Genomic DNA, 25035 nt, shown 5'->3' with positions numbered 1-25035 from the left:
TGGATTTGTAGGTGTTTGCAATCTTTAGATAAGCTATCTAGCTGATCTCCAGCTACCTGAAGTAGTCTCAGCCTGCTACTTCTCCGCCATCTTGACTCCTCCCCACTATTTCATGGTGATTCTATGTTTCTCATAGGTAAGTGTCCTCCACTTTTTTTAAAATTTAAATTTATTTCTTTCAGCATTCCAAAATTCATTGTTTATGCAGCACACCCAATGCCCCATGCAATAGGTGCCCTCCTTAATACCCACCTCCACTTTTGACTTCGTCTATTTCTTAGGAGTTGCCTTTATTATATAGACTATCAGGAATTCTGTGGGTAACACAGTGTTCTTTTTGAATGAATTTTGAAGTGAATTTTAGGTGGCAGGTGTTTCCCCCAGTTTTAAAATGTAGTCACAAGCTCTATTTTAATAGATATTTCAAAACCAGTTCACTGAGCTCAAACTTGAGATTTGATTTTTTTGATTCAGAAAATACAAGCAATAGTGTGCTCTTGAGCCTCCATGAAGCTCTCAACTGTGTTTGATATCCAGAAGTGGCAGGTTAAAAGTTTTTTTTTCTGCAGGAGCTTTTTAAAATGGAAAGTCTGTTAGGCTTCTGAGCTGCATTCTGAAGATGAGAACTTCTAGTCCCCTCATATTGGTTTGAACACATTTAGAAGTAGTCTGGAGAAATCTTTTATCACAAAATGTCCCCATTATGAACATTATGATCAGGTAGGGATTTTATATTGGTAGAAAGTCAGTTTTGCTGTGAGAGCTGCCCCCCAAATTTTCAAAATGCCAATGACAGTGTTTTGTGTCTTGAGGTTACTGTTGGGTTATTCCTTAATTTGCTCAAAACGTTCTGAGTGTAGCATGACTTTTAGGGACTCTGTTGAAAAAAGATTTTTTTTTTTTCTAAATTCTTGGATTAAAATACTTAATTGTTTAGATTTCATACAGAGCAGTTTTCTTAGATCCATTATAAATGAGTTTTAAAAAATGTTCACATTCTACAATCAGAGCTAGCTTCGTTTTTAGTGAACTCATTTTTCATACTCCTATTTTCAGATATTAGTAGCTACTTTCCTGCTGAAACATATACAGTTTGGGCTTTAGACTTGAAGAACCCTACTCTCAGTTTCCAAACCATCATGTCTAAGTTACCCATCTGTAACTCCCATGGAAGGAAGAGGAAAGACTGAAATACAATTTGAAAGGTGTCCAAAATAGAGTGATTTCCTCCCCCCATAATTTCATTTTGCTATGGCTATCTGTAAATGAATACATATCCCTGGTATATGTTTGAAATAGTCAATGATTATTGTTACATTTTCTAGCTTACTTACCATTTCTTTTTTTGTGGTGAAGACATTTACAATTTATTCTCTTAACAACTTTCAAATACATTATTTTATTATTATATATATATTTTATTATTAACTATAATTACCATGCTGTACATTAGATGCCCAGAACTTGTTTATTTATTTAACATAACACTGGAAGTTTGTACTCTTTGCCCAACATTTCCCTGTTTTCTTACTCCCAAGTCCCTGGAAACTACATTCCAGTCTCTGTTTCTATGAGCTGGGCTTTTTCAGATTCCACATGTAAGTACTTCGATGTCATACAGTATCCATCTTTTTTTCTCTGTCTTATTTCATTTAGCATAATGTCTGAAAGGTTGACCCATGTTGTTGTGCATGGCAGAATTTCCTTTTCTTGTGTGGCTGAATAATAATCCGTTGTGTATATTTATTGCATGTACATCACATCTTCCTTATCCATTCATCCATGCATAGACACTTAAGTTGTTTTCATATCTTGGTTATTGTCAATAATGCTGCAGTGAGCATGGGCATACAAATATCTCTTTGAGATCCTGTATTCATTTTTCGGTGATTATTGAGACAAGATTATGCATCTCATATGGTAATCAGTTCCATGAGGAGAGGGACACTTTTTATTTCGGCAGAACAGTATACATAGTTAGTGCTTTGCCAATGCTCAGGTTTCAGTGCATTTGTTTATTCAGTAATTTCAGCTATGGTAGTAAATATATACATTATTTATAATGTTAACTTGCCTGGGGTGCCTCCATGGCTCAGTCGGTTAAGAGTCTGACTCTTGATATTGGCTCAGGTCATGATCTCGGGGTCATGGGATTGAGCCCCATGCTGGGTTCTGCTCTCAGCACAGAGTCTGTTTGAGATTCTCTCTCTCCCTCCCCACTAGCGGTTGCTCTCTCTCAAATAAATGAAATTTCCTTAAATATTTATTTCCATCTAATTAAAAAATGTCTAATACAGTCATGGCATCAAAATGTAATTTAAAAATTATTATAAAATAATGTGCATTTATTTGAAAACTTTGAACAGGGCATATATGAAAGGGTGAAGACTTCTTGTCTTTTCTCTAACTCACCTCAGTCCCTGGGAGACAGAGCTTGGAGACGGTCCTTCCAGATTTTCATTGTTATTAGTTGTATTATCTTTTCCTTTCTGGTTATAATGTCACATTAGTATTTTCTTAAGGATCGGAACTAAGGTTTAGCATTGAGTAAATAAATATATTTATTTTAAACTGTTCATTTTGGTGGAAGTTTGATTTTATACTGATTAACACTTGTTTTCCTTATTTTATCAATAGGAATAACTTTTAAAGGAAGTTCATTTTTGGAGATAGAAAAATTATTTAGTTTTTTTCCTGAGATTTTGTTTTATTTTAATTTAAAAATTATTTTCTTTATTTCTTAGATTTTATTTATTTGTCAGGGAGATAGAGAGCATGTGTGTATGTGCACAAGCCGGTAGAACAGCAGAGGGAGAAGTAGGCTCCTGGTTGAGCAAGGAGCCCAATGTGTGACTTGATCCCAGGACCCTGGGATTATGACCAGAGCCAAAGGCAGAGTTTAATGGACTGAGCCACCCAGGCATCTCATTTCCTGAGATTTTATTTTATTTTATTTTATTTTATTTTTTTAAAGAATTTTTTTTCTTTTTTCTTTTTAAGATTTTTTTTTTAAATTTATTTGACAGATCACAAGTAGGCAGAGAGGCAGGCAGAGAGAGACAAAAGGAGGAGGCAGGCTCCCTGCTGAGCATAGAGCCCAATGCGGGACTCGATTCCAGGACCCTGAGATCATGACCTGAGCCGAAGGCAGAGGCTTTAACCACTGAGCAACCGAGGCGCCCCTCCTGAGATTTTAAAGAAGAAGAAAATATTTTTTGAAGTCTTTATCTTTTCCCTTCCTCTTTCTTTACGATTTGTCTTTAATTAATTCATTAATTTAAAGAGAGCTAGAGAGTGCACACATGCGCATTAGGGAGGTGGGGGGAGGGACAGAAGGAGAGGGAGGGGGAGAGAATTTTAAGGAGACTTATGCTGAGCCCGGAGGCCAACTTGGGGACTTCATCTTAGGACCCTGAGATGGTGACCTGAGCCAAAATCAAGAGTCTGACACTTAACTGACTGGGCCACCCGGGGGTTCCTAATAATTCATCTTATATTTGATCTTTTCATTATTGATCAAGGTTATAGATCTATTTAAAATATAAATCAGGAAGGAGGAGGTTATAGGACATTAATTATAATGAATGTTTTTGTAAAACTGTTTCTGACTTTCTTTGTAGTCTCCCATATATGCTCGGAATATGACCATCCCTTGTTTTTTGTTTTTTAAATTTTGCTTAAAAACTTTTGAGGTCTTCCCATTACTTATGATATAAAATTCAAAAGTCCTAGTTTGGGGGCACCTGGGTGGCTTAGTGGGTTAAAGCCTCTCTGCCTTTGGCTCAGGTCATGATTTCAGGGTCCTGAGATCGAGCCCTGCATCGGGCTCTCTGCTCAGTGGGGAGCCTGCTTCCCCCTCTCTATGCCTGCCTCTCTGCCTACTTGTGATCTCTCTGTCAAATAAATAAATAATATCTTAAAAAAAAAAAAAAAGTCCTGGTTTGGTAGACCAACTCTGGCTCCAGCCTACTTCCCTATTCTCTGCTTTTCCTCCTATACCTGAAGGGTGTTCTCATTGAATCAATTTCCCCTTCTTAAACCATGCTCTTCCTCTCCATGTTTCCTTGTGAACACTTGCTCTCTTCTCTTTGGCTAGAATTTTTTAAATTTAATAAAAAAAAAGAACAGTATATATACAATGAACCTGTGGTGGTGTATTAGTTCCAGGTGTTCAAGAGAATGATTCAGCAATTCTATACATTACTCAGGGCTCATCATGAGTAATGCCCTTCATTTATTTCACCCATCACTCCCTGCCCCCACTTCCCCTCTGGTAACTGTCAGTACTCTACAGTTAAGAGTTAAGAGCCTCTTTTTTTTTCTTCGTTTTTTTTCTTAAATTCCACATATGCGTGAAATCCGATCATATTTGTCTTTCTCTGACTGACTTATTTCACTTAGCATTATACTCTAGCTCCACCATGTTGTTTCAAATGGCAAGATTTCATTCTTTTCATGGCTGAATGATATTCCATGGTATATTTGTGTATATATACATACCACATCTTTTTTATGCATTCTTCAGTGAGTAGACACTTGGACTGCCTCCATAATTGGGCTATTGTAAATAATACTGCAACAAACACAAGGGCACATGTATCCCTTTGAATTAGTATTTTTGTATTCTTTGGGTAAATACACAGTGGTATGGTTACTGGATCAAAAAGTAGTTCTATTTTTAACTTTTTGAGGCACCTCCATCTAGTTTTCTGCAGTGACTGCACCAGTTTGTATTCTCACCAATAGTATGTGAGGGTTCCTTTTTCTCCACATCTTCACCAACACTTGGTGTTTCTTGTGTTTTTGATTTTAGCCATTCTGACAGGCGTGAGGTGATCTCTCACTGTGGTTTTGATTTGCATTTCCCTGATGATGAGTGACATTCAGCAACTTTTCATGTGTCTGTTGGCCATCTGTATGTCTTCTTTCTTTCTTTATTTTTTTAAAAGATTTTATTTACTTATTTGACAGACAGAGATCACAAGTAGGCAGAGAGAGAAGGAAGCAGGTTCCATGCCGAGCAGAGAGCCCGATGCGGGGCTCGATCCCAGGACCCTGAGATCATGACCTGAGCCAAAGGCAGAGGCTTAAACCACTGACCCACCCAGGCACCCCTGTATGTCTTCTTTAGAAAAATGTCTGTTCATGTCTTCTGCCCATTTTTTAATTGGATTTTTTTGTTTTTTGGGTGTTGAGTTGTATAAGTTTTTATATATTTTGTTTTGTTTTTTAAAAGATTTTATTTATTTAATAGAGAGAACACAATCAGGGAGGTAGGATAGAGGGAGAAGTAGGCTCTCTGCTGAGCAGGGAGCCCAATGTGAAACTGATCATGGGATCATGACCTGAGCCGAAGGCAGATGCTTAACCGACTGAGCCACCCAGGCCCCGAGTTTTTATATATTTTGGATACCAATTCTTAATCAGAGGTGTCATTTGCAAATATATTTTCCCATTCTGTAGGTTGTCTTTTTGTTGACTGTTTCCTTTGCTGTGCAGAAACTTTTTATTTTGATGTAGTCCCAACAGTTTAGTTTTGCTTTTGATTCCCTGGCCTCAGGAGACACATTTAGAAAAAGTTGCAATGATATTGGAGAAATTACTACCTGTGTTCTCTTCTAGGGTTTTTACAGTTTCAAGTCACACATTTGGTCCTGGCTAGAATTTTCTTCACTTATTTTTCTGCCTATCCACTCTCCATTTACCCTTCAAAAACTCGCTCAAGACCATCTTCCTATGTTGTTGGCTTGCTTTATTTTCCTTTCCAAGCATAATTTGGTGAGTTCATTTCTGTTACGATACTTGTTACATTTTGTTAGTTTTTTTTTTTTTTTTAAGATTTTATTTACTTATTTGACAGAGAGAGATCACAAGTAGGCAGAGAGGCAGGCAGAGAGAGAGGAAGGGAAGTAGGCTTCCTGCTGAGCAGAGAGCCCGATGCGGGGCTCGATCCCAGGACCCTGAGATCATGACCTGAGCCGAAGGCAGTGGCTTAACCCACTGAGCCACCCAGGCACCCCACATTTTGTTAGTTTTTAAATTATGTTTCATCTCTAATGTGTGAGCAAGTTAGGAAAAGCTCAGAAGTCTGATTATCTTGGTTTGAATTCTAGCTTTGTCACTTACTAGGTACATGCCTTTGGGCGAGTAACTTTAAGTATTCTATGCTTTAGTTCTATTGTTTATAAAGTAGGTTAGTACTAATACCTTTCTTAAATGTTATTGGGAGAACTAAATGTGATAGTCTTCTGATATTCTGAGATACCATTTTTCACATGCTAAACCATAAATGTTAAATATTTATTTTTATGGCTGTTTTTTCCACCTTTACCAGTGTCTGCAAAAAGAAGGCCCTTGATGTTTTTTATTTCTTAAAGGGAAGTTTTTCTACACAGACTTATAAATGAGTCATTTCAGTTAACCTTTTATAATTTGTATGTTTATCATAAGAGGCTTTGTTGTCTTAAAACAACATTAGTTTTTACTGGGAGCTGGATTATTGTTTTGTTTTTAAATATGCGGACATTTTCCAACTTTCTTTTGCCAGAACAAGTAATGAAGGGGCAAGGTAAGCACCCTCTACTCCTTTACACAGAAGCTGGTGTTATCTTTCTGAGTCACAGTTAATGCACTTGGAGTTGTCTGACAGATCTATTCTCCTGTCTCTGCAGGCCTTGTGTAGAATCACCCGTCATTCTCCTACTGCCTTCCAGAATGTTATTGAGAAGGTGGGACTAAACTCCGTGATAAACTCCCTGGCCTCAGCCATCTGCAAAGTTCAGCAGTACATGTTGACCTTATTTACTGCAATGTTGTCTTGCGGGATTCATCTTCAGAGGCTAATCCAAGAAAAGGTTTGACTTCGATTTCACCTATTACCGTATTTTAAAAATTGTTGTTGAACCATTATAGTTGCAGGAGAAAACAAGTAATATCATCTCTGTAGAATTTATTTTTCTTCTCAGGGTACCTTTTTGAACTTTGCCAAACCCCTGTACCACAGGCCATTCATCTGAAGATGTTGTAAAGGTCTTTTAGTGATTAAAATAGAAATCCAGTAAATGGCTCTGCCTGCATATCCCATTTTATTAATGAAAAGTTGGAAAATTTATGAGTCCTTCCTTTGTGCTGATATTTCTTTTTTTCTTTTTTTTTTTTTAAGATTTTATTTTATTTTATTTGACAGATAGAGATCACAAGTAGGCAGAGAGGCAGGCAGAGAGGCAGGCAGAGAGAGAGAGAGGAGGAAGCAGGCTCCCTGCCGAGCAGAGAGCCCGATGCGGGGCTCGATCCCAGGACCCTGGGATCATGACCTGAGCCGAAGGCAGAGGCTTTAATCCACTGAGCCACCCAGGCGCCCCTGTGCTGATATTTCTTATGGCTCTTGTTTCTCAGCCCCCATCTCTTTCCCCATATGCTTTGTCTTCCCTTTATATCCTTTATATCCTCTGGACTCATTTACCTAGACTCATTTCTTGCCCCTTTCCTTGTCCAGTATTTGGCTAACACAAATCACCTGGATAACTCCCTTTCTTCTCTTTTTAGCTTACTTTCTTTCTACTCCTTTGATAGTCCCTTATTTTATGTATAGTGGAGTTTTAAAATATTTAGTTCTGATCACAGAACTGCGTGGCTGTGAAGAAGTCTCTGTGGTAGCCTTCCCCAGCATGTCTTCTCAACATGTCTATCCACTAAAAAGAATGATCCAAGAACCAGAAGCAATGGGCATCACCTGGGAGAGGGTTGGAAATGCAGCCCTTTGGGCCCCACTTTGGGCCTGCTGAATCTGAATCTACATTTTAATGAGATCTCTAGGTGGTTTGTTTGAACTTTATGATTTGAGAAGCCCTGTCCTAGAATATTAGTGTTGGGTGAGGTGTTACCAGGTAGAAAATGTGGACCATGTTTGTCTATGTATGTTTGGAAAACTTTGAGTCTAAGTGAAAGAGATAGTTTTAACTGTATGGCCTTTCCCGTGTTTTATACGCTCATGTGTATTTAGAATCTTCTCAAGGGGAATGTAGTGTTGGCATTCTTTAAACGTACTGGACCAATTACCCTTTTTTTTTAGAGGAGAGATGCTTGTCAAACTGGAGTTTTGGGAACTTGGTAAACATAGTGCTCTTAACAAGTGGAGAATAGAACCACTTACGTACACTGTTTGCCTTGGTTCTTGTGTGTTAACAGTCCACACATTAAATCCTGGTTTTTATAATAAAAGTTAAATTTCAGTAATTATGAATAATATCTGATTTACATACTAAACTTGATCTGTCAAAGTCAAGCTGGAGAGTAAACCACTTCTTGCCTTTACTCTGATTAGTCTGATTTAGATTCTGTTAGGAAGTGTGAGCCTCAGAGAAACCTATTTTTTTTCCCAACAGTCTGTCTATCTAATTTCCACTATTAATTTTCCAAGTCATTAAATATTGTTACATTGTATTAGAAAAAGCCCCACTTGAGTAGTTTTCTGTGTAAATTGTGATAAGAGAGGCTGAGAGTTTTTGCAGTTTGGTTTTATCCCACTCTCAGAACAGGTATGGCTTGACTGAGTTTCAAATATGGTATTTCACAAAGGTAGTAAAATAAGATGCATTGATTAATGTGATTTTGTAATTACTTTATAATATATAGTATTCCATTGACTTTAACAAAAGGAATGATTGAACACTGAAATGTATTGAATAAGTAATCTTTTGATTTTGAGTAGTATTGGTGCTGAAAAAAATTATTGTGGTAGAAAAGATGTAATACAAAATTCACAATCTTCACTATTTTTAAGTTTATAGTTAGTAGTGATAAGTATATTCACACCATTGTAGAACAGATCTCTAGAACCTTTTCATCTTGCAAAACTGAAACTCTGTGCCCACTAAACATTAGGGTGCTGTTTTAAGGAGTCTGGGTTTTATGTGAATCTGTTTTAGTAGGCCTCTGACAGGGAGCCAGCAGAGAAAGGAGGGCGATGCCTGTGCCTGCCTTTCTGGGGTAGAAGTCCAGGTTCCTCAGTGGGCTTCTGTTGACATCCCATGGGTACAGAGAGCCCCTCCTTACTGTTGGGCAGGGGTGCGATTCCACACTCTCCATAGGCCTTCTTTGATGCCCCCCCCCCCGGGCTGGGAGTGGGGAGGGCTTCTCATTTACTGTCTCCCCTGCCACTATGGATGGGGCTGTGAACCTCATTTCTGGTGGAAGTTGCTAAAGGTGCAGACTTCCCACTCTCCTTCTCTGCTGCTATCTTGGGGAGAGAGAAAGGAATCTGGTTACTCCTATTATGGGTGGGGGCCTAGGCTCCCCACATGGCCTGTACTGACACCAGGGTTGGGGGCGAATGGCTGTCATTGGGTGGGTATTACTGTCAGCTCTCCACTTGCTTTTTTGTGGTATTGCCTTTGTGGGGAGAGTGTTGGCTATTGAGGGTAGGAGTTTAGGCTCCCCACTTGCCCTGGGCTAATGGGGATGGGGTCATGGTTTTTCTGTGATGTTCAACTTGAGTAGAGTAGCTCTTGTTTGAAAGTTTTTGATCTTTTTGGGCTTGGGCTGCCCCTTCCTCGGTTCTTTGGCTTGAGAGAGCTGATTTTTCTTATGTTTTGTGCCTATTGGAGTTTCTAGGTTCCTGGATATCCACTCAATCCAGGATATCGGTGGCAAAAAAAAAAAAAAAAAAAAAATCCAGTGAGTTCATTGCCATGTTGATACTCAGATCCTGAGTTTCCTACTGGTTCTGTCTTCTCTCTACCTTTCAGAGTTGTCTTATGTTTGTTTATATCCAACATTGAGGGTTTTTAGTTGTGCTTAGTGGGAAGAATAGGAAAAAGTGTACCTCCTCTCTCTTGTCCTATAGTTTTTTAAAAATGTTTCTATGATAGGTCAGTAATATGCAGTGAATTCTCATTTAAAATGTAAGTTTCTATTTGTAATTAATTAAAAAGTATTACCATTTATTGAACATTTACTATGGGCCAGTTAGTGACTTGCAATCCTGGGGTATTCACAGATGAAACTTAGTGTGTTGAGTAATTTTGTCAAGTTAATGGAGGATGTCAGTGCTAGAGCTAATGCTGATGCCAGACAAATGAGGACACAGAACAATTTTGCATAATGTTGATCCTCTGAAGAATGTAAAACAGAGTAATGTGATAGCATGTCTGTAATAGGCAGTGTGCAGGGAGTGCATGTAATGATATTACCTGGCTGTGTATGAGGGGAAGTCAGGGAAGGCTTCTCTGAGGAGGTGTCATTCCATCTGAACCCTGAATGACAAGAAAGAGTTTGCTCTGTGAAGCTCTTGGGAGGAAGAACTTTGTAGTTCAGCTTCCTTGAGGTGTGAGAGATCTTGGGAGGGTCTGGAATGAAAGAAGGCCTGCTGAACCTAGTGAGCAAGGGGTGGGGAAGAGACCATTGGAAGGAGGCTGGGAACAGAAGGAGACCTAGATCATATAGGGTCGTGATATTGGCCTTCCTCACGGATTTTATTTTTATTTAAAGATTTTATTTATTTATTTGAGAGAGAGAGAGAGAGAGAGAGAGAGAGAACATGAATGGAGTGAGGGATGGAGGGAGAAGCAGACTCCCTGCCGAGCAGAGAGTCTGATCTGGGGCTCCATCCTGGGACTCCAGGATCATGACCTGAGCAGGAGGTAGATGATTAACTGACTGAGCCACCCAGGCACCACTGTTTTAATTTTTTTATTTTTTCATTTTTTAGGATTTTATTTATTTGACAGAAAGAGAGAGAAAAAACTAACACAAGAGTGCGCAAGCAGGGGGAGCTACAGAGGGAGAGGGAGAAGCAGGCTCCCCGCTGAGCAGACTGCCCTGGTTGAGCTGGTCCTTGAGCCACGTGATCTCAGGACTCTGAGATCATGACCTGAGCAAAAGGCAGACACTTAACTGGGGAGCACTCAGGTGCACAGTGGTGTGTGTTTTTCATAACAGAAGGCACACACGGATGACTTGGCTCTTTCTTTTCCCATCCAAAGAGTGAGCAGTGGCTTCATGTCCAAGTCTACTTGTTCTAAGTTTCCTCACCTCCTCTACTTGTAGTGGTTTTAGCAGCTGTCAGTGATAATTGCTGAGGCATTTTGTTTTGGTATGGGTGAAAATATAATTCTGACTTAATGTCTTAATTGAAATTGCTCTATAGAAAAAAGCTTTTATCAACTGCGTGGTTACCTTGAGGAACGGTTTACCTAAGATTGGCTTAGTGACTGGGTTTTGGAATCATGAGTTGGTTTTTCTAGCAGTCTCCAAAGACTTACTCTTTAGGATGGGGACTCGAAGGGATACTTTGTTCCCTTAAGGACTCATGGATTTTAATATTTTGGTATGTTTCCATTGTGGATGATGTTCTTTTTAGTACTAATAGTGTTGCTTCTTTAGCCTGTGGAAGCCTCCCTAAGTGGCCTCCTGGGTCCTTTAGTCAGAAATCCAGTAGTCTTTAGTTTCTTGCCTTCTGATGGAACAGTGTGTTTTAGGCTTCTCTTGCAGGTTTCATGCACTGCATCTGGAACCACTCGTTTCTCCAAAGAGCCCCGGTTCCTCTAGTGGGAAATAATAGTTAGAGACCACAATGTGATAGGAGTACTCACTGCTACTGGGTTAGTTATTGTTTTGAAGCACTCCCAACAGATAGAGCCAGGAAATGACTTTTTTTTTTTTTAATTTATTTTTTTTATTTTTTTATTTATTTTATTTATTTGTCAGAGAGAGAGAGGGAGAGAGAGCAAGCACAGGCAGACAGAATGGCAGGCAGAGGCAGAGGAAGAAGCAGGCTCCCTGATGAGCAAGGAGTCCGATGTGGGACTCGATCCCAGGACGCTGGGATCATGACCTGAGCCGAAGGCAGCTGCTTAACCAACTGAGCCACCCAGGCGTCCCAGGAAATGACTTTTAAAAATACATCTGCTTATGCTGGTATTTCCAATTTCAGTATTTTGGTTAATTTATTTTATATGATATATATAACTTATAATTTAATAATAAAATTATTATTTTACAATAAAAATAAAATATATTTATATTTTATATTTATATAATAAATTTATATATATTTATATATACAATAAATATGTTTATATATTTATACATACATTTATTTGCATATAAAGTGTATATCACTTATATATAAAATATATATTTATAGTCATATATAATTATTATATTATACCATTTATATATAGTATATAATTATTATATCATTTATACTTATATGTAATATTTATGTAATTATAAATATATAATATATAACATATGAATATTTGTATAATGAATATAATTATATAATATAATTGTATTTATATAATATGTAATATATAAATATATAAAATATAAATAAATGTATATATAAATATATATTTATAATATGTAAAATATATAAATAAATGTATATATACATAAATATAAATATACTTATATATTTCTATATGTATATATATTTATAAATATAAATATATTTATAAAGGATATTAAATTATATATTTATATAAAATTTATATTTTATTAAAATATTAAAAATAATAGAATATAATTTATATGATACTTCTTTAAGTTGCAAATCTTGCTTTCTATTGACATTAACATAATTTCTTATATGTTTTACAATATTTATAGGAGTTTCAGAATAACAGTGATATTTTTAATAGTTATGATTTCTGAACACAACCTAGGATTTTTGTGCAATTGTTATAGTGCTTAGGGTATGTCCAACTAGATGTGTAGTCAGATTAGTATGTGGTAAATTCTTTTCAAATAATTGTTTTTTGTTTGTGTGTGTTAAAGCACCAACATAATATACCCTTAAGTATCATTTTCTTTTTTATTTGAGGAGATTGCTTTATGTTTGATTTAATTTGTTTTATAATCATGTAAAATGTTGGTATGGTTTTAATGTCAGCTTACAAAGAATCCATTCACAGGAAACTGTTTTCCATCTCTACTCTTTTCACTTGTTCCCTTTTTTACCCATTGAATGTAAACATTTTTATTAGTATCTGTTTAAATTTTCTGTTTAAAGAAAATGGAATATAAGCAACTATGTCTCTCTCCCTATATCTATTTCTCTGTTTATATCCATGTAATTTATCTATGTATTTATCTCTGTATATTTGGCTCTAAAATTTTCATTAAATTTTTTTATTTTTTATTTTTTTATTTTTAGTTTTTATTTTTATTTTATAGTTAATTTATTTTATAGAAATACTATTTATATCTAGCTCTTTACTTCATTTTATCTACCTCCCCCCACCTATCCCCCACCATGGTCCTATATCTATGGGTAAAGGATTAAGAATTGTACTTTCAGTTAACTTTCCAGCTTTTTCTGGAAACCTAAGACCAACCTGTTGTTTGTGAAGTTGTTAGGAGAGAGACTGGTGCCTTTGGGCTACGAAGCTTCTAAGCCAGGCTGACTCCCATAACTACCCAGTGTGGTCCTTTTCTCCCTATGCCAAATGTGCTACATAGGCTATGGCCAGAGTAACTTCAGATGCTGCCCGCCCAGCAAGCTCTGGTTCCTGAGCAGATCAGTTGAAAATGTGATCTATGGTCATCTTTTGCATCAGTATGTCTAGTTGACTCTAAAATGACCCCTGGTGGGTGCTGTATTATTCTCTTCTTTCTTTAGATAAAAGGACAGCATATGCCATTTTGCACCTTGTGGGTTTTTTTTCTTTTTGTTCATGTAGTAATGTATTTCAGAGATCACTGCATTGTTGTTAATAGATATGTTCTTGTGCGTGCCCCCCACCTTTTTAAAAACAGTGCTTCATAGTGGATACACTACATTTTATTTATCCATTCTGTGGTTGAAAGATATTTGGCCATTAGGTCTCTTTTATTATCAGGCTAAAATATGAAAACTTGAAAAAATTTTAAAAGAAAATGTAAGTGGCTATTTTTATGACCTTGCTGTAGGAAAGTTTTCTTAAAGTGTAGTATCCAACACATAAAAAATAGCCTATGTATAAAAAGGAAAAGACAAGACAAAACGAACATAGGCTATGAAGACTTACTTCACAGAAGAAGAATCTAGAATGGTCAATAATGTAGGGAAAAGATGCCCACACTGATTGTTGGTGAATAAAATGAAGGTTAAAATGAGTTAGTTTCATATACTTTAGGTTGGCAAATATATAAGTCTGACAGAGTTGTTGGTGAAGGTATAAGCCAGTGGGAACCCTCCTAGGTAAAGTGGTATAATCACTTTAGAGTGCAATGTCATACTCTCTAGTGAATTTGAAGATGCACATAGCATAGCATTATTTCCATTAAGAACGTATTCTTGTACAGTTGTATGCAGAAACAGTATTTGTCTCACAGCATTTTTGTAGTATCAGAAGATGGCACACAGTGTGTAAAAGTCAATCACAAAGGATTGGGAAATTAAATTGTAATATATCCATATGATGGGACAATACATAGCAAGTAAAAATGAGTTAGACTGAAAATGTATTGATGTGGGTAAATCTCATAAAACTGAGTGAAAAAGGTAAGCTGAAAAGGATATGGACAAAAGAAAGTTTATACACAAAGTTTAAAATATGCAAAAATATTTACCTATTTTTTATGGTTACATAATTCTGTTATAACCACCAGAGTTCTGAGAATACTTACCTTTTGTAATAGAGGGCAACAGCGTCAGCTGTGTCTCTATTATGTTGTCTGTAATATGTTGTTTCTTTAAACAAAAAAAAAGGAATTTGGGTTTATTTTTTTAAATACTAAGATTTGATAAAGTTGAATGGATTTTTATTTTATTTATATATTAAAAAATATTTTTTCCAGTGTTCCAGAATTCATTGTTTATGTGCATAAACATTGAATGGATTTTTAAAATCACTTTTCTGTATCCTTGAGGTGTTTCATAATTTGGCTAAAAGGATTCATGTTATAGCACTCAAGTTATAATTTACCTTTTCTTCACTTTTGAAGTTTCTGATGATCTCTAGGGAGCATTCAGTAGTTTTCTCCTCGAGATTGTGTGTGTGGTGATTGTAGCTATGGTGTTAGGTGTGATAATCTTACTACCACATGGATAATTTTTACCTGTATGCAGTATGGTCTGAAAGGAGAACCATAGTAACATCTCATAGATACTCACTTGTGATTTTTTTTTTTTTTTTGAAGTGCAAGAATTCTTCAAAAATTCTGGTGTTAGGGTACCTGGGTGGTTGTTGTGTATCTACCTTCAACTCAGGTCATGATCCCTGGGGTCCTAGGATCCGGCCCCACCTCCCTGCTCAGCAGGAGTGGTCTGCTTCTCATCTTCCTTCTACCCCTCCTCCTACTTGCACATGGTCTCTCTCTACCCTCTCTCTCTTTCTCCAATAAATAAATAAAATCTTTAAAAAAATTCTGGTGTTTACTAATAATATGACTACCAATAAAATACATAAATCTTTTAGTTTACATTTATTGAGTTCTGGTATCATTTGTGAGTCTAAGCTTCCTTTTGTTCTTTAGAAATGTACTTGAAGGTAGAAACACTGTAATGTGTATTTTTTTAAAAAAATATTTATTTAATCTTAATTTAGTGAACATACACTGTATTATTAGTTTTAGGGATAGAATTTCGTTTCATCAGTTGCATGTAACACCCAGTGCTCATTATGTCAGGTGCCTTCCTTAATGCCCATCACAGAGTTACCCCATCCCCCACCCCCCCCCCCCCCAGCAACCTTGTTTCCTAGATTTCAGAGTCTCTTAGAGTTTGCCTCCCTCTCTGTTTTCATCTTATTTTAATTTTCCTTCCCTTCCCCTATGTTCATGTGTTTTGTTTCTTAAGTTCCACATATGAGTGAAGTGGTATGATACTTGTCTTACTCTGACTGACTTATTTTGGTTAGCATAATACCTTCTACTTCCATCCATGTCTTTGCAAATGGCAAGATTTCATTCTTCTTGATGGCCAAGTAATATTCTATTGTGTGTATATACCACATCTTCTTTATCTGTTCATCTGTCAATGGACATCTGGGCTCTTTCCATAGTTCGGCTTTTGTGGACATTGCTTCTATAAACATTGGGGTGCAGGTGCCCCTTGAAATCACTATGTATCCTTTATATAAATATCTGGTAGAGTAATTGCTGGGTTGTAGGTGGTTCTATTTTTGACTTTCTGAGGAACCTCCATAGTGTTTTTCACAGTGGCTATACCAGTTTGCCTTCCCACCAGCAGTGTAAGAGGGTTCTCCTTTCTCTGTATCCTCACCACCATCTGTTAGGTTAGGTCCTCAGTTCATTTTAGCCATTCTGACTGGTGTGAGGTGGTATCTCATTGTGGTTTTGAATTTGTGTTTCCCTGATGATGAGTGATTTGAACATTTTTTCATGTATCTGTTAGCCATTTGTATGTTTTCTTAGGAGAAATGTCTTTTCATGTCTTCTGGCCCATTTCTTGACTGGATTTCCACCCCCCCATTTGTTCTTAAAGCTTTATAGACAGTCTCAACAATATATAGGGTTTTAGGGATCTTATTATCTCATTGAAAATAGTATGGATTCCTAAACCAACAAACTTTGAACATTACCACCTGTGTTTAATGGAAATATCCTGGCAGCTTGGTAATGTCGTACTTTATGATAGATGAGATGGAACGTGATGTAGGGATGAGACCCCATGTCACCACAAAAATAACAAGAAGTTATCCTTACCCAATGTATGAGATGGGATGAGATGGAACGTGTTGTAGTCTCACTCAAGGGAGTTGGGGAGTGAGTGTCTTCTGTGACAGGCTGTGTTATTAGTTGCATCACTTGTTTTGGATATAAGAACAAGTGTTCTTATCCTTTTTTTATTCTGTCTTAAACATCACAAAATTAGTCATTTTCTTTCAATTTGCAGACCTTCATGGTTGACTTTAGGCATACTGGTTTAGTTAAGGGGAGAATTTGAAGTTAATTAAAAAAATATTTCTTTAAAGAAGTTTACCTTCCAGAAATAATATTTGCCATCTAAAAGCCTACAAGATATCCCTCTGCTTTGTGATTCAGAAAGTATCATTCTATTAAATTCACATATGAAAAAAAATTTACATAAGAATTATACAACTTTCAGTGACAACATTGCACTCTGTAGCATTGGGAAAATTATGATTGGAAAGAGTGCTCTAAGGGAAGAGGTGTATTGCTTATGTGGAATATTTGAGTTATTTAACACTGGTATTTGTGGTATGCTGATGAGATTGGGAGGTTGGCCACAGCTCTTGTGTATGCCTTCTTGTTTCTTTGTTTTGGTCTTTTGGGCTGTGGTCCATGTTTTGGACTGATGGTTTAGGAAGGCCTTGGTGCTTTTATTTAGTGGTATAAAAAGATCTGATTGCTGGTCATTTTGTACTTATTCAGAGTGCTGCCAGCCTGGTGCAAAGAGTGGATTTTGAGTAGGATACATATATACACTTGAAATAGTTACTTAAAAATATTTATATGCTTCTTGATTTGTCCATATATTCCATATGTGAGATTGTGTCTTTGTAACTGATTTGAGATTATAATAATTTACTGATGGGATTTTTCAGATGATAGAATCAATGTCATAGCCCCTTGCCTATGAATTCTGTTGAAACTGAGACAAACTCAAAGGTAAACATTATATAATAGAGTGTTCCTGTTGGGGTAGATTTGGGGAGGAAGAATGCTGTTGTTACACAGAATTTTTTCACCTCCTCAGATCTCCTTATAAAGGTATCAAGTTATTCCACCAATGCCAGAATAGAAGTGAGTGCAGTAAAATTGTGAATGGCAGTGTGAGGTCAGCAGCTGTTTGGGAGGTTGGAGGGAAGGAGAAGGTGTCTTCTGTCAGTCCCAGCAACTGGGAAATCCAAGAATTTCTGGCAAGTACTCACTCTCTAGCAGAAAATTCCCCACTCAAAGGGGAAAACCTGGCCTGTTCTTAGATTAGACATTGAGAATTGGGGAGACTTCATAGGTTTTAGTGCGTGGTTGAGTACAGAAAGACTGGGGAGACTAGGGTGGGCAAGAGAAACATAAGCCTTTCCAGGTTTTCATAAATACCCAAAAAAACTCTCCTAGGAAGCCACTTCACGCTGGACAAACTAAAACTAGAATACACATTAAATATGGTAAGAATCCTGAGAGAAAAGATGCAGAGGATGTTGGATAAGGCAGCTCCTAGAAGGTGCTGTGGAGTTCAGTTCCAAGAGGCCATATGCGTGAACATTTCAGAGTCACAACAGAGGAAAGAGCCCTCAAATCACAAAAATAACAACTAATCTTGGCCTATCCTCACTGTCCACAGTAGAATCTTCTCAAAATTACAGGAAATTCATTTCGTTCAGACACCAACAAAGCAAAAAAGTTATGGTCAAAAATCCATGAAAAGATAGTGTAAAGGAATGTAGGAAGGTAAGAATAAATGGTTCTGAATAACATCCCCCTGGACAGTGGACGATTATTAATAAAAACATGGACACAAAGCATATGAAATCTTTGAACTTAATATTTTAAAAAACCAAAATGAATTAGGAAATTTGGAATGGAAGCTATTGAAGAACTGCACAAGTCAGAAAGAGGAGAGGGGAAACAGAACTGGGCTGTAGGAAAGTACAAAAAGGTGATATTATCTTAGGAAAGATTCCAAAATAAGGGGAAAAGCAGTGATGAAGATAATTGAAGACAGTTTATAAAGGAACACAAAGGGAAATAGGCACTAACACTTTTGTCTTATAAGGATAATAAGAATAGAAAGGAGAAAAGTGAAAAAAAAAAAAAAAAAAAGCAAATTAAGGGAGAGATAAAAAGCATCCCAGTGACTGTCTTAGATATAGAGGCGACAAAATAATCCAACATACAGAGAAGAAAACTAAGTCACTGAAACAGAACAAATACTAAAAAATATAATCCAGACAATATTTTCCTGAATAAAAAGAGTTCTTGAATGTACAAATCAAAAGGACATACAGTGTATCTAGGAAAATCATTCTATAATAGCAATAAGATGACGTTTTAAAGAAAAGCCCTTTGAGCATCTAGGCAAAAGGACCTTGAATTTCAGCAAGTCAGTTACAAGGAAACGATAATTACACTGGCATTGGACATTTCCATAGTGACCTGTGATGCCACAGTTCAGCTCCACTTACTCCTCAGGTATTTAAGATTTTTAAGAAAAGACATTAGCCAAAGATTTTATATTCAATTACATTGGGTCTTTGTGATAAAAACCACAGGTAGATGTGTGAACATGGAAGAGATCAGTTCCTGTGAGCTCTTCCTGAGGCTTCCTTCAGAGAATGAACTGCAGACAACCAAACAATGTTTGAATAAGCTAAGGCTAAGTAATGAGAATCAGGTTGATAGATTTGTATGTCATTCTAAACCTGCAGTGACTGTCTCCTTCCCTCCCCCACTCCCTCTCTCCCTTCCCTCCCTCCCTTCATCCATCCATATGCATACATAGATGTGAATACACACCTATGTGTGTATATAAGTACATACAATGAAAAGGAGTTAAGTATATGAAAGTTAACCTAGTCCACTGCTTTGTAAATAAATCACTGGTGTGACTTAAAAAAAAAAAGCAAAACCCTAAAAACTCTGTCTGATTATTGATGTTAGAAAATTGAAAGCATATAAAACTCCTGGAACCAGGGGTGCCTGGGTGGCTGACTGGTTTAAGCCTCTGCCTTCAGCTCAGGTCCTGATCTCAGGGTCCTGGGATGGAGCCCCACATCGGGCTCTCTGCTCAGTGGGAAGCCTGCTTCCCCCTCTCTCTCTGCCTGTCTCTCTGCCTACTTGTGATCTCTCTGTCAAATAAATAAAATCTTAAAAACAACAACAACAAAACAACTCCTGGAATCCTGTTGTATTTCCATTAATTGAGCTTTGAAAACTCACATCAACTTGTTTAAGTTTCACAGGTTCAAACATCTGCCTTGGTTATGTTTTTCCTAAGGTAAGTGACTTCGAAAATACTTTGTAGGTGGATAATTGGTAATGCATCCTTTGGATTTCATATGCTTTGGAGGTTAAAGATTTACACATTAATTTTTAAAGGCATATCATATTGCACAGGTGAGTTTGTTCATGCTCACTGGTAAGAACGGTTTCCTTCTGAGTGTTATTGACTAGAAATACTGCCCTCCGAAAATTTTTTCCTTTACTTATTAATCTTGACAATAGCTGCTGTCCATTTTTATTTTAGCAGTCTAGGTTGACTGAAGTTGTTGCTTCAGATTTTGTGTTTTGCCCAAGTAGCACATTAGCAGTTAGTAATAAACCAGAAGCTGTAGACCACTGTTATTTGGAAGTACCAGGAAAGATCATTGAGAAATCTTGTGCTTGTAAAATTTAGAAAAATTTGAATGCTAAACCTACTCAGTTTTTTTTCTTCTGAAAGTCACTAGGCATACTGACTCAATGGTCTCTAATTAAGCATTTAAAAGATAGTAATTTATGCATATTCATCAGACCATGAGTTTGTATTATGGTATTTTTAGTCTATCTACATTAATAAATGTGCTTTGTGAGACATTTTAGTTAGATATTTGGCTAAACTTCAAGGAAAGTGTAACCCAAAACCAATTTCAGATTTAGTCAGTACTTTTTAAAAAATTTCCATTGCTATTAAACAGGAGAAAATTGTGTCTCTGATTTCTCGTTGTTTTCCTGGAGGCGATTATCCGTTGATGGCCAGGCTGTACTCATTGATTTTTACCTGTGACAGTTGATTGAAGCAGATCAGTTTTTCCTCTTGAGATTTGCAGAGATAATGTTGAAGTTCTCTACCTCATCATTATTTTTATTCATCTAATAGCTTTGTCTTTATGGGAAGTAGTAGAGGGATGTTTTATCCTTTTGCTGAATTTTGATGATGGTTTCATTTTGTTTGCTCTGGAAGCTTCACGTATTTCGACCAATCCTTGTGTTCTGAATATTTCATCATATCTTCGTTAGGTAGATCTGTCTACTGTGAAATCACTGCCGAGTACCATCTGATTGTTGGACATAAACTTACTATGCTATGGTTTGGTTATAGACCTACACAGTTCTGCTTTTTCTTCCCCACATGTAATATTTAGGCATGTTGAGCTGAATGGCAAGATGAATTCAAATCAAAGCTGAATACATAGTGGACTGCAAACTGAAGTAACCTGAGGTCATTTTTGGTTCTCTAAAGGTAGTTTTGATTGTTTATCCTGGGCACTGAGTCTTTGCCTACAGCCTATGGTCTTCCCTCCTCAAGTGTTATAAGACTAACACTGTGCAAGAGGTGTGGTGCATGTAGTTTAGGATTAATTTGGAGTCCTGAGCAATTAGTTGTAGGGAATCAGACTGTTCATTTTTTCAGTTATGACTAAGTGAGAATTTATTTAGGGCATAAGATGTTTTTAGGCCTCAATCCAAAGTTGTTATCTGTAATATACTGCATCTTCTCAAGGGACTCAGAGTTACTGTGTCACAAACAAATCTCATATATAGTTTTTTTTACTTTTAGTATTTGTTATAGTTTTTCTTTTTTCCCAACCAAAATTATAAATTATTTTAGTTTTGCAAGATTGTTAATAATGGATGCATCCACTACATCAAGAAGAAATACAGTAGACCTCATCACTTACTTGGGGATGTTTCTATGTTTTAAAATTATGGCTGCTATTGTACAAAATTTTTTTTGTGCCTGGAAAGTTCTCATCTTCCATTATATACTTAAGCTGTATTTCACTCCTCTTTCCTCTGTAACAAACTACTTCAAAATGTAGTGACTTACACAAGGGAAGTAATTCATTTTGCTCACAAATCTGTAATTCTGGCGAGTCTGTGTGAGCTGGAAAGATTGAGTGGGTTTGGAGAATAAATTTTCCAGATGGTTCATTCACATGGGCAGCAAGTTGCTGCTAGCCATTCAGTGGGCACCCAGCTGGGGTTGTGGGCTGGGAGCCTCATTTGCTTTCCATGTGGGCCTCTGAAGGTTGCCTGGGTTTCCTCACAGCATAGTGGCTGGGTTCCATGAGTGCTCTGAGAGGGGTGACCGGGTGGCACAGGCTGTTGAGCATCCGATGCTTGGTTTTGGCTTGGGTAGTGATCTTGAGGTCATGATCTTGGGGTCATGGGATCAACCTGCATGTTGGGCTTCATGCTGCATCCACATGGAGTCTGCTTGAGTTTCTTCTCTCTCCCTCTGAACACCCCCCTCCACTCTCTCTCTTTCTAAAATAAATAAATAGATATTTAAAAAAAAAAAAAAAAGTATTTCCTGAGAGAAGCAGGCAGAGGCCACATGGCCTTTTCTGACCTGGCCTTGGAAGTAATGCAGTGCCCTCCACCCCCAAGCACATTGTTAGTGTTTGCTATGGAAGAAGACAGTGAAACAGGAAGTGGGGTAGATACCGTCCTTGCTACAGTTATGATTTACTTAACAAATCCCCTGTTTTGGAATATTAAGATTGTTGCTTGTGTTTGTTTCTGTTATGTAAGCAACACAACCACAAATATAATTGTACTTAAAGCTCATTTTCATCACTTTGTTAGGAGAAATTGTAACAGCTGTGTCAGAATAAAATAACATTTTTAAGGCCTTTGAAAAATAATTCACTTTTCTCCCAGCTGGAGGAAAGGTTGAACATTTATTTTCATATGGGATATATTTAAGATTTACCCATTTACCCATGACCATGCCAACACTGGCTGCCATCCATTTTCATCTTTGCTGGTCTGCTTTGCAACGAAATGGAATCTTATTCTTCTGAAATTTGCATGTTTTGTCTACTAGTGAGAGTAGATGATTTATTTCCTTGTTTGGCAGCTTAGAGTTCTTTTATCCGTTGTTTGCTAGTTCATATGTTTTTTAACTGGAGTGTCCATAAATTTTTTATTGGTAAAAGTGATTTATACATATTTCAAATACTTTTTCCCACATTATTTATTTATTTTGACAGACGTATAGTAGCATAAGGCTGTTCCCCAATCCCTTATTTAAATTTAAATTTTTAACGACATGTTTGGAGTCTTTCTAATGTAAGTAGAAAAGTAAAACTCTCAATAAATGAATAGACTGTTTTTTATCTTTTTTATTTGCTAAAGTCTTAAATATACCTCTGATTGTTTTCCTCTTTTTATTGTTTTATTTAGGTTTCTCATATACATTTCAAAACTTTCGTTCTTGTAGCCCTTTATGATGTGTTTTGGTAATTGTATGGAAAATACATTATTTAGTATTTTTAGTTACTTTAGGATTTTTAAGTTGGACAAAAAGCCTTCAGTCATTATAGCAAGCCTGTGAAAATGTCAGTGTAATCATCTCCATTTTACTTTAAAGTTGAGGAAATGGAATCCTAGAGAGGTTATTTTGTCAAGGAATGTGGTGTTCGTACGCCGGTTTGCTTGGCTCCCAATTGCAAGTTCTTTCTCAGTCCGTATATTATGCTGCCACTGCAGTTGTTTGAGTTCTCTTACCACTCACTAAAAATCTATGGTTTTCTTTGTCAAGTCATACATTTCTCTCAAGTGTTTTCTTAAATGGTTTGTATTTTTGTTCTTTATCAAAGGGATTCATCTTTTCATGGCCTAGTAGAGTGAAAACTATGGCGCTTTCAGTTCTATGTAGCCACTTTCCTAGGCACTTGGAAGAGAAAAAGCACCAATTATGTTTTTGGCATAATGCTTTTGGGCTTGAATGCATAAATGCTAAATATATGAGTACTTAAAAGATTTAAATGTTTAAAATATAAGAAGATGCATTTTAATATACATAAAAATCTGTGGAAAAAGTATTCACCATTTGTAACAGTGTATTTAAGTTAATGCAGATTTTCATTTTCTTGATTTCTTATTCATATTAAAGTCTTATGCTGTATTCTTTGTCAGGGAGCTGTATCTGTTTGTTTGTTTATTTATTTATTTTAAGATTTTGTTTATTTACTTGACAGAGATCACAAGTAGGCAGAGGCAGGCAGAGAGAGAGAGGGGGGAAGCAGGCTCCCTGCTGAGCAGAGAGCCCGATGTGGGGCTCGATGTGGGGCTCGATCCCAGGACCCTGATCCTGACCTGAGCCGAACGCAGAGGCTTTAACCCATTGAGCCACCCAGGCACCCCGAGCTATATCTGTTTAAATACAGATTTCCTTTGTTCATTGCCATGAATTCTTTTTAGTTCCTTGTAAGCTGGAATAAGGGATATGTTATCTTGTTCATAAAACTTTGGATGGCTTTAAAGTAATACCAAACTGTTTAGAAAGTTTCTCCTTCTAAATTGACTGTCATTGGTGTTCATTATATTTGCTCTAAACTCAGAATTAGAAATTTAGATAGAATGAAAAGATGGATAATAACAAGTGTTGGGAAAGATGTGAAAATGCAACTTTCATATATTAGTGAAGAATAAATTAGTACAACCACTTTGGCAAATCATTTGACAGCCTCTGTTAAAGCTAAAGAGATACCTACTTCTTGACTTAATAGTTCTGCTCTAAAGCATATATCCAAGAGAAGTGGATATATGTGTTATTTGTTCACAGAAAGACACAAATGAGAATGTCCATAGCATCTTTACTCATAATAGTCCCAAACTCCAAACAACACAAATGTTCAGGAGTAGAATGGATTCATATATTTTTTTTGTTCACATAGTAGAACATTATACAGCAGTAAAACAGAGACTGCTTCTGCATGGAACACAGCTTTCACACCATTACACTGAAGCCAGGCAGTGGAAATTTAAAAATTTCTTCTTCTTCTTTTTTTCTTTAATTCCTGTCTCCCCTTTATCCTGATTAATTTAGTGCCTTATCTACTTTGTTATTTTTCAAAAAACCAGCATGTGATTTAATTATCATTTACCTTCCCCCCCCCCCCCCCCCGTTTTCTCTGTTACCACCTTCTGCTTACATCTTTATTTTCTTAATTTTTATGTTCTTTTTTCTTTAGTTTTTTGTGTTGGGAATTTAGTTCTCATATTTTTGTTCTTTCGTTTTTATTTACAAATGTACTTACAGGTTGTATTTTCTTCTGACTGCTGTTTTAAATATATCCCATAGGTTCTGATACATAATGTTCTTACTATTTTTAAGTTTTTCAATTTTGGTTT

General features: G+C 36.6%; 1 protein-coding gene across 3 annotated transcripts in view; it reads left to right on the top strand.

Moving 5' to 3' along the window:
- The window catches only part of LOC111159058 (unc-51 like kinase 4), a 618913-nt gene that overhangs the window by 127213 nt on the left and 466665 nt on the right, over positions 1-25035 (top strand). For all 3 annotated transcript variants that reach the window (XM_022521436.1, XM_022521437.1, XM_022521438.1), the window contains one exon: positions 6672-6854. In XM_022521436.1, the coding sequence (XP_022377144.1) occupies positions 6672-6854 (183 nt within the window). The remainder of the gene's footprint in view (positions 1-6671; positions 6855-25035) is intronic.

Source organism: Enhydra lutris, unplaced genomic scaffold, assembly GCF_002288905.1.
Source record: "Enhydra lutris kenyoni isolate GAN:26980312 unplaced genomic scaffold, ASM228890v2 scaffoldscaffold66, whole genome shotgun sequence".
Taxonomy (NCBI): domain Eukaryota; kingdom Metazoa; phylum Chordata; class Mammalia; order Carnivora; family Mustelidae; genus Enhydra; species Enhydra lutris.
This window is presented reverse-complemented; position numbering and strand designations above follow the sequence as displayed.